This window comes from Panthera uncia, chromosome C2 (assembly GCF_023721935.1).
Source record: "Panthera uncia isolate 11264 chromosome C2, Puncia_PCG_1.0, whole genome shotgun sequence".
Classification (NCBI taxonomy): domain Eukaryota; kingdom Metazoa; phylum Chordata; class Mammalia; order Carnivora; family Felidae; genus Panthera; species Panthera uncia.
The window spans coordinates 17,332,470-17,342,529 of record NC_064810.1 but is presented as its reverse complement, the minus strand read 5'-3'; the positions used below and the strand labels follow the sequence as shown (position 1 = coordinate 17,342,529).

The 10,060-nt window shown below is 51.9% G+C and overlaps 1 protein-coding gene across 1 annotated transcript; it reads right to left on the bottom strand.

Moving 5' to 3' along the window:
- Positions 1 to 974: 974 nt before the first annotated feature.
- ADAMTS1 (ADAM metallopeptidase with thrombospondin type 1 motif 1) lies at positions 975 to 9,843 on the bottom strand. The gene is made up of 9 exons (XM_049627969.1): positions 8,903 to 9,843; positions 6,893 to 7,239; positions 6,414 to 6,546; positions 5,966 to 6,133; positions 5,000 to 5,286; positions 4,565 to 4,751; positions 4,299 to 4,474; positions 3,195 to 3,370; positions 975 to 3,032 (listed from the first exon to the last, which is right to left on the bottom strand). Exons 1-9 carry the CDS (start codon positions 9,585 to 9,587, stop codon positions 2,333 to 2,335), a joined length of 2,859 nt encoding a protein of 952 aa, XP_049483926.1. The 5' UTR covers positions 9,588 to 9,843; the 3' UTR covers positions 975 to 2,332.
- Positions 9,844 to 10,060: the final 217 nt, after the last annotated feature.

Genomic DNA, 10,060 nt, shown 5'->3' with positions numbered 1-10,060 from the left:
TTTCCTGAGAGAAATGTAGTTATTTTGGAAGTGGTTTCAACTTTTAAAGTCATTGATGTGCCATTTAGTATTTAAATTACAGTGATTTACAAAAGGCCACCCAGAGTGGTCTGGATGTTCCAGGCTTTCTCCAAAACACCTCGTGCATTCCTGAACAGCAAGTGGAACATTTGGAGAGCTTGGCTCACCACGCATGTGTAGCCCAAATGTAACTTCTGAAGCATCATTTTCTACTCAGTAGCTTACTTTCACAAATTTTACTCACATGGTATAATCGAAGAGACACAAATTCAAAATGCTTTTAGAACCCTACCTGGCCTCATTTATAATTTTTTTTAACGTTTATTTATTTTTGAGACAGAGAGAGACAGAGCACGAATGGGGGAGGGCCAGAGAGAGAAGGAGTCACAGAATCGGAAGCAGGCTCCAGGCTCTGAGCTATCAGCAGAGTCCCACCCGGGGCGCGAACTCACGGTCCGCGAGATCATGACCTGAGCCGAAGTCCGACGCTTAACCCGACTGAGCCACCCAGGCGCCCCTTATTTATGTTACACATCAGAGGTCGGAAGACTGCCCACAGAACAAATTTGGCCCAGTTTTTGTAAATAAAGGTTTATTAGAGCACCACCATGCCCATTCGTTTATGTTATTGTCTATGGCTGTTTTCACGCTACAACAGCACAGGAAAGTAGTTGTGACAGAGATGATCTGGCTCTTCACAGAAAACATTCGCTAACCATCTGTGTATGTTATTGCATCAGTAGCAAAACCTATCAATCACTGAAGATAGAATAGGGTCTTTCTTTCTTTCTTCCTTTTTTTTTTTTTTTTTTTTTTTTTTTGTAGCAATCACACACATCAAGGATCCATCAGGTACATTTCATTAGGACGAAATCTTATTTCTACAGAATTTATTTTGTGCCTCGGATGTCCTTCCCAGGAGCGAATTCTCATTTAAACAAAATAGACACGCACACATTCAAAAAGTGTTCTTTTATTATTTCTAGTAACATATATTGTATAAATACTCTATTTTTATATGCCCTTTTACAAAAGCGATATAACTTAAAAGTTTTATCATTAGAAAGAAATGTATAAAAATAAATATGTTATTATAGGCATTTATTACCAACTATAGTCCTTCTTAGAAGGAACACACAAATACTTATGAAGTACATAGAATTTATAGTAACATATTTTACTATATACATATGGGAAAAAAAAAAAGTCCTATTCTCTTTCATAGTAGAAGAGCTGAACAGACATTCACCAGGATATGACTGTTGGGCCAGCTGCTGGGGGTGGGCCTGCTACCCCTCAGGAGCCTCCCCACTGCGAGACTAGTGATCTCCATGTCCCCAAACACTGGGGATCCCACTCTACACGCCCCATCCTTATACTGGCATTACATCCTTTTGTGTGTGTGTGTGTGTGAGATCACCCGGTCCTTCTTGAGCCGTGAACCGGTTTTTGTTTTCTGTTTGTGTTTTCCACCCACATTCCAAAAGTAGGCTTGCATGAGGAGGAAAGAAGGTGGAAGCTTTGAGCTTATCCTGTCTCCTCTGACTTTCACTAGCGTCTGATTCATTGCTGCCTTTTTTTTTTCTTTCTAACTCCTTATAGACTTAACGCATTTTCACAAACACGTGGAATGGTTTCTTTGTCAAAATGACGTCACGGATGAAGACCCAGAAGTGGCACAGGACAGCGAAGACGGCGTTTGTTTTCAGTCACTTTATGTTGCGAAGCATTTCTCTCACGGAGGACAGTCTTGCATTCTTAACTCTCAGTAGAGACGACGGCGGAAGTGTTCTCCGAAATCGTAGCAGCCGCGATCAATCAGCGCTGGCTGAAGATGCTACGGGCCCTCCTTTCTCCCTCCGTGGTTCGCGAGGTAAAGCAAGCCCTGTCTGCAACTGAAAGTCTCCTCTTTCTCCTGCTTTTCAGTTCCCAACCCGCACGGCACAAAGTATTTAATCATTTAATCGGTACCACAGCACGGGGATCGTGTACTCCTTAAACTAATTGTGACAACTGCGTCTATTTGTTTCTTACACTTGTCATAGATGTAACAAAAGGAATAATAATAATGCCCCGGGGCTTTATCATGCTATATCATTGCTCAGAGATTAATAACCCTCATTAGCTACCCTATCAGATTCGTAACTGGCAGGATATTCTGCCGATCTAACTTCTTTTCTACCTACCTCCACACTCCCAACTCCTTACCCTCTCTGTTCGTCACCGGCAAGGTACACTGGATCCCTCCAGCCTTCTTGGTATCAGTGCACCAGCCCTTCCACACCTCATCCTCCCCTCGACGCTCCCCTGCTTAACTGCATTCTGCCATCGTACAGAAATCTATGTAATGCTTCGGTTTCTTGAAAGGATCGCAGCTCTCATGAGACAACACCCCCCCGTCGTGGGACAGACACTGCAAGGTTCTCTTTTTGTAACCTTTCCCGCAAGTCTTGGAGCATGGTGACCAATCCCCCAGCTGCCAGTGGGGGCAAGGCACGTCCGCGCAGGGTCGGGTGCTGGCTGGCTTCACCTCCTTCGCACACTCCGAGGCGGGCTGCCCATTGATGTCTCGGCACTCCACCACTCTCCTCTGCCAACCCAGTCCGCATGACTTGGAACATTCGCCCCACTCTTCAATGACCCATTCTGAGAAGGTAGGGATGGCGTTGAAAGGTTCCTTCTTCTTCTTCACAAAATAGGTGTATTTAATTTTCGGGCGAAGGGCGTTGCCCACGGTGAGGACCTGGATGGTTATCGGCTCTTTGAGCGGGCTAAAGCTGCGGATTCTTTCCAACGCGGCGGAGGAACCACTGTACCTCAAGACGGTACCTTTGTAGGTAATGTCTTGCTCTAAAGTGGACAGAGTGAAGTCGCCGTTCAGGATATATGTGCCGTCAGCGGCTTTGATGGCAAGATAGCTGCCGTTATTCCTGGACCCCCGGTGATTCCGTTGTTTCACCTCAATGTTTGTGGCTCCGGCAGGAATCGTGACGATGTCATGATATCCAGGTCTGCGGGCAAGAAAAAAACAGATATAAAACTCTCTCGGTCGCTGGCTAATTATAACACTCAGCTGGAAAACACGCGGATCGTTTGGAACGTCAGCTCTCCCAGACCTGCCAAGTTACCTCTACGTAACAAGATCTTTGGGGGTATGACGTTTCAAGACTCACTTGGCACTAGTAACAGATCCTGAGGTCTTCTTGCACGTAGATCCGTTTCCTCCACAAATACCACATTTGTCAAACTTCTTCTTGGAGTCTATGATACGATCGCAGCCAGCTTTGACACACTGTCCTTGCACGCAGACAGAGGTGGAATCGGGGCTACACGGGGTACCATCGACCACCTGGAGGAGGGAGAACACGTATCTGGTGTCACACGTGAGTCAACTCGGGAAAGAGATGATGTTGCGATAATTAGGGGAGATTTTCTCACGAACATAATGCCTCTGCTTTCCTGACCATCGTGACGAGAGGAGTGCTCTACACGTGGCCCACGCGACCCTTCTGGGTGGCGTTTTCACTACAGTAGATATAGGCGTCCGAAAATACTATACATTTTGATTACTTGTTTATTGACCTGTCTCACGTCTAGGTCAGGGCAATGAAAGCAGAGCCCGTCCATCTGCATACTGCGGTACGCTCAGTGCCTAGAATAATTCCCGCCAATTGCAGATGCTGAGTAAGTCAGCTGTTGCCCGTTGAAGCCGCAACCGGGAAATATTTTCACCGCCTACGGTGATCACGGCACATGATAATCCAAGCATCATTCGTTTCGTTGTTCTTAAATCTCAGAACCAGATTTATCCTCGCAGCAAAACAGCAAAACGATGCTTCTACTAGTTCAACGTACGTTCTCAAACACAAGTGTTATCGACGTCAGACTTCCTTTTAATGAGTCCATTTGCACACGTTACCGCTAATCACCGGTAACAAGAACTGTGCTCCATGCTAATGCTATTTTCCAAAAGCGCTGTCAGGCTGCCATGCTAATATGCCATTTATCTGACCATAAAGGCCTTTTCTCTGCATATCAGAGTCATAACAAGCAATGCTAAGAATCCTAAGTGCCTGATTCGGGCTTCGTTCATAACTGGAAACGATGCCGCACTCAAAAGAAGGCGGTGGGCAACATGTCTAGAACCAAAAGGAGATCCGATTCGAAAGTCGAACACGTTGGGATGTGAATTCATGCAACTGCATCACAGGCTGCATGAAAAGGTTGCAGTCCAAGCCCTCGTTTCTTGGGCAACAAGTATGGATGGAAGTAAGTACCTTAGGCTGCAGAACGAAGAAGAAGCCAATGCCTTTGGCTTGACAGATGAGCTTGCATCTGTCCTTTGGCGAGACTCCGGCATACTTGGGTGTCCACTCCACCGCGGGCCCGCTCCCGAAGGAAACCTTAGAAAACTCGTTGTGTGCCTCACACTGTTCCTCTCTAAATGTTTTTCCTGGGAAGAAAATGATATCATGACGTCATCGGTTTTCAACCCTCGCCTGCCTGCTCGTGGGCGCATCACTTGCGACCCGCTTCTACTCACCGTTGTTATCGGGACAGTCTTCGATGTTACAGGACCTGTAGCGCACACGTTTGCCTTCACAGTACTTCCCTCCGTTTTTGGGGACCGGGTTGTCACATTCCCTCATGGTGTACTGAACTCCTCCGCCACAGGTTCTCGAACAGTCTCCCCAGGGTCCCCACGGTCCCCAGCTTCCATGAATAGGAGTCTGCATAGGGACACAAATGATCAGCATTAGAACTCTTTACGGAACTCTTTTTAGGCAACGAACGAGAAAAGTAAGAGATGAAGAATCCGTTGTAAAAACCATCTGTCTTGTGTCCCCCCCACCCCCGCCCCCATCAAAGGACACAGACAGGGGTGCCTATCGTGCAATCAGATGTTTTAGCATCGGTCTGCTCCTTCCAATTCCGAATCTTAAAGGCGTATGCGCGTGCTGGGACAGGCAAAACTCACATGGAAATGCATCTTGTCCGTCTTGTTCACACACTTGCCGTTCAGACACCATTTCCCTTCTCCACAGCTGGTGCCGTCCGCCCAAGGGAAGTGTTTCGTTTGGCACACCAGCAACCCGCCAGAGGTGCCTGTGCACCACAGGGTCGTACAAGTGCTGGCTGCATCCAGGCAGTGCTTGGACTCTTCCCCAAATGTAAACTGGCACTGCCGGTTGGCATCGTACAAGGTCCCCGGGAGATCGGAGGGAAGCTGGAGGGGGCTCTGGGGCTTGTCCATCAAACATTCCCCTGCAAAGGAAATGCCGACCAATATTAAAGAGCGGTGACTGCAAACAGACAGAAGGTAGATCAGTTTCAGAACACAGTTACCGTAAGAAATCACACAGAGCAGAGTGATTTGAAAACTAGAGCTGCTGGGGAAAATGCCAGCGAGAGTTAAATAATTTGTAAGATACTGTCCTCCAAAGGGGATTTCTGCATTAACAGTGACAGGAAATTACTGTTCTGCTAAAAAGCTCAAATTAATGCACTTTTAGGAGCTACTCGGCCAGAAGCACTGTCATTTACTGGGAATTAAGATCCAAAAATGTATGCTCGTGGGGCGCCTGGGTGGCTCAGTCGGTTAAGCACCCGACTTCGGCTCAGGTCCTGATCTCACAGTTCGTGAGTTCGAGCCCGGCGTCGGGCTCTGTGCTGACAGCTCAGAGCCTGGAGCCCGCTTCGGATTCCGCACCTCCCTCTTCTCTGTCTGCCCTGCTCATGCTCTCCTTCCCCCTCTCGCCCAAAAAATAAATAAAAATTAAAAAAAAATAAAAAGTAAAATAAAAATGTATGCTCCTGACAACGAAAGCAATTTGGAAGAAGGGGAAGTAAAAAAACACACATAAGAAAGAAGGGACTGGTTTAACTAGAATCTTACATGTGGAAGGCTGGATAACATCTAGAAAGAGTAGCTGCAGCATCTTACCATGACCATTATCTAGGAATGATGTAATCATGTAGGCACTGCAGGGAGACCAAGGCTGGTTGTGGTTCAAGTTGGAAAGCATTGACGCCATCATGTGGGAATTCTGGTCGACACCATTCATGCTGGCACACTGCTTTGCATCATCGTGTGGCATGTTAAACACGTGGCCTAAGAAGCAATCCAAAACCCACATCAAAATACAGCACTTCCCGCCGCCCCCCCCCCCCATCAGGGATTCACTTGTCCTGAAGTGATTATTTCTAGAAGAAATGTATTTTGGAAACAATCGAGCTTGGGCCCAATACGTCTATGTCTTACAAGGCACAGACAAATAGGTAAATTTCCAAATGTCAGGATCTCATCCTATCTTATTTTGAAATCTGTTAAGGCTGGCCACGTTCAGAAGAGTGGGAAAAGAGGACTTAACTCCCACCCTGAAATGACTTACCTAGTTCATGAGCCGTGGTGAAGGCAGCTTGCAAGCCATCGTCTTCTATGACCGAACAGCTTCTGGTGGGATCACATATAGTTCCGACATCAGCCATCCCAAGGGTGTCACATGTCTGCGCCCCACACAAGTCCTAAAAGAAGCAAACGTAGGTCCTTATGCCTAGGAACAGAGAGCGCGAACCTTGCGACCTAACTTTTGGCAACAGGTATCTTCCCATTCGTATTGGGAGCATTTACATTCGCTGCCACCGAGCTGTCCAAATCTGGGGACTCCTCTGTGGGATTCCTATGAAGATTTTTCTCTACTGCTATTCAAACAGGACTGTGGGACTTGAGCTAGTAAAATGACGGAGGCCGTAAGTAAAACTGACCACGTTAGCCAATTAAAAGAATGCAAGTCAAGGGCACTGGCGAAACGCCTCATCCGCGTCTCTGGGTTCGGGCGCTGCCCCCTCCCCCCCCGGAGGGCAGTCATACCTGTCTGGTGAAAAGAATAGCGGTGTCATAGTGCTCCCCGTGCCGGTCACTGGGCGGGTTGTGTTGCTTCTGCCAGTTACAGAAGTTCCGCAGAGTGAGGGCAGCATTGGAAGTCACCTCCGGCCCCTTCTGTTCCTCGTAGATGACCAGGATCTTCACTACCACCAGGCTCACGGAGTTCCGGATGCTGGGGTGTTTGTACAGCCTGGCTGCTACCGAGAACAAGGTGAGAAGGTAGTGCTTCAGACCACTGCCGTGGAACTCTGCCATGGACTGGTCGGCCACCAGCATAGTTTCCACGTAGCGGTGGCTGGACACAAATCGCTTCTTTCTCACGCTCCCAGCGCCTGTAAAGAAACAGAAAAGGTAGTTTGCTCAGGGCCCTTCTGGCCGGGAATAGCCACCATCCCAGAGTATATAAGGAAAGCCTAAGCAGTCAAAGCAAACAAAATAAAAATATACCTGGGACCACAATAACAAAAATAGTCGCATCTCTTTTCGCTGCAAATGTTATTTTTAAGGCTTTCTCCTTTACTTTATTTTCTCTCTTTCTCTTTTTTGTTCCCCTGCCTCTTAAATAAAAAAGGCCATGTGAGCCACTGAGGGTTCAGGCTTTTTTTTTTGGGGGGGGGGCGGTGAGGAGGATTTCTTTTGTCCTCCTGGAAGTCCTACAATCTGCACAAGGCAGTATAGACATCATCCTACCCAGCTGCAGTAAAAACTTGGAGCAAAGGCAGCAGGCAGAGAGCCCCTGAGTCACTCTTTCACAGGCCAGGACTCAAATCCTGAATGAGATCATCGGACTCCACGTGGAAGGCCCAGGGCAGGGCTGAACTGCGCTGCTCTGCTGTCTCATTCCAGGGGTCCTGGGGGGGGGGGTGAGGGGGAGTGTTCTGCTCTTGCCAAATCCGGGCACGAGGACCACCCACTCTGCCCAGCAGCCTGTCGTCCCATTCCCACTGCCCCAGGGAAATAAGTTCCCGCCTTGGGGGGGGGGGGGGGGGAGACATTTGATTATTTAGAAAAGAGCCTTCTGACTCCTGACGGAAAGCCGGACCCCAGGGAAGTCCCAAACTGGACGCAGACCACATAACTGCTTCAAGGAGCAGATGTCCGGGGGGAAAGCGGAAAATTCGAAAACAAGCCACGTGAGAAAGTTAAGGAAGAAGAAAAAAGGCACCAAAGTGACAGGATGAAGAGAAGAAGACAGTAAGCACCGCACACAACTCAAGAGCCAGGGTGAAGCGTAGCAGGAAGGATCAGCAGTGACTAACACGCAAGAGTGCAAGAGAGCAGAATTTTGGCCGCGAGAGGGAGCGCAAACTGGGAGGCCGGGTGGGAGGCGCGGGGAGGCGGGGCCAGCTGGGCAAAGACCTCCCAAGCAGGTTCTGCAGAGGGGCCGGGCCGCCGCCAGCCGGTCGGGGTCAGCCTCTTTAAGAGGGAAGGGGGGAGCAGGCCGAGGCCAGCAGGACAGAGATCCCAGCGCAGCTGTCCAGGCGTGCGGGTTGCGCACTGCTAGGTCACCGTCGCTCCTCCACCCTCCATCTCCGCCCTCCCCCCCGGCGCAGGGCGCGCGCACAGGCAGCGGTTGCAAAACTCAGCGCAAAGTTGCAACCCGACCAAAGAACACATGCACAGTCGTTAAAAAGAAACGATCAGGACAGAAAGAAGTCACACACGCTCACTCTAGACTAAGGTGGAAAGGAGTTGGGTTACCAACTCTTCCCTTCCCCGTCGAGACGCTTCGCCTTAGCAGAAAATCGCTGCTCTGCCCGGCCTCTCTTGACCATTCATTATTCGGGCCAACGGGATTCGGTTCTAGCCGGGTTGGATTCGTTCACCAACCCAAACCTCAAGCCACATTCCTCCACACCAGGCCCGCGTCCAGTCCGCAGACGCATGTTCCTGCCTGCGAACAGGAGTTGACCCTCCACACGCGCCGCTCAGAGACAGTGGGGAGAGGGGGATGAATGGAGAGGCGAGTGAGAGCACCTCTTCTGCGACTGATACCTGTCGGCTGTCCCGCCCGCTGCGGCGCGGGGTCCCGCGGCGGCCACTGCGTCCCGGAGTCCTCGTCCTCTGGCCCCGCGCCCCCGGCGAGCTGGGTCTCGTCGTCCGTGACCCCGCACTTGGCGCCGTCGCCGCCCCGCTGCCTCCGCCGCAGGAGATGGAACTGGGGCCGCTCCGGCGGCTCCTCCCCGGCGGCGGCGGCGGCGGCGGGGGCCAGGCCCACGGTGGCGGCGGCGGGCGCGGGCTGGATGAAGTACTCCTCGCCCTGCAGGTAGAAGGCGCCGCTCACGCCCTCGCAGAGGCTGAGAGCGGCGGCCGAGCCGGAGTCGCCGTTCACGGTGCCGGAGTAGAAGCAGTGCGTCAGGTCGCCGGCGGGGTCCGGACGCAGCGCGTCGGGCCCGGGCCTGCGCCCCACGGTCTGCAGCGTGAAACCGGGCGCCAGGAAGCCGCGGTCGGGCTGCAGCTCTAGGTGCAGCTGCCGGCCGAAGGCGTCCAGGCGGAGGTGCGTGGTCGCGTGTCCCGGCGCGCGCTCCAAGTCCGGCAGCACCAGCTCCTCGTCTTCCTCGGCGGGGCGCCCGCGCGCACCCGGCACGAGCAGCAGCAGCGCCGAGGCCGCCGCGAGCAGTAGCAGCGCGGGCGCAGGCTGGGCGCCCCGAGGCCGCCGCGCCAGCTTCGCGTTCCCCATGTCGCTGCCTCCCGTGCGCCTTCGGAACCCCGCGGGGACGGCTCGCTGCACCCGAGTCCCGGGAGGCACCGCGCGCCTCAGTGGACGGAGAGAGAGGGCTATTGTTCGGGTCGGGAGCGCGGAGCCTTGCTGGCTTCGCTCTGGGTTGTTACAGTGACTGTTATTCTTTGAAAGTGAGCGCAGAGCCGGCGGTGGACAGGACTCCCGGAGTCCCCGGGAAGGAGGCGCTGCAGTTCTGCGGGCGCGCGGGAAGTTTTTCTTCTAGCGCAGAGTTGGAGGCACCGCGCGGCAGGGGCTGGCCGGGAGGCTGCTGCAGGGACAAGAAGTGCCCCGGGACGCCTCCGGGCCAGGGGGGCAACGGGCAACGCGAGGACCGGTGCCTGGAGCCCCTCTTCGGTCTCCGCCTTGGCCGCGGGGCTTGGCTCTGCGCACCACAAGGTCCTCTCGGCCCTACAGCGCGCCCTGGCTTTGCA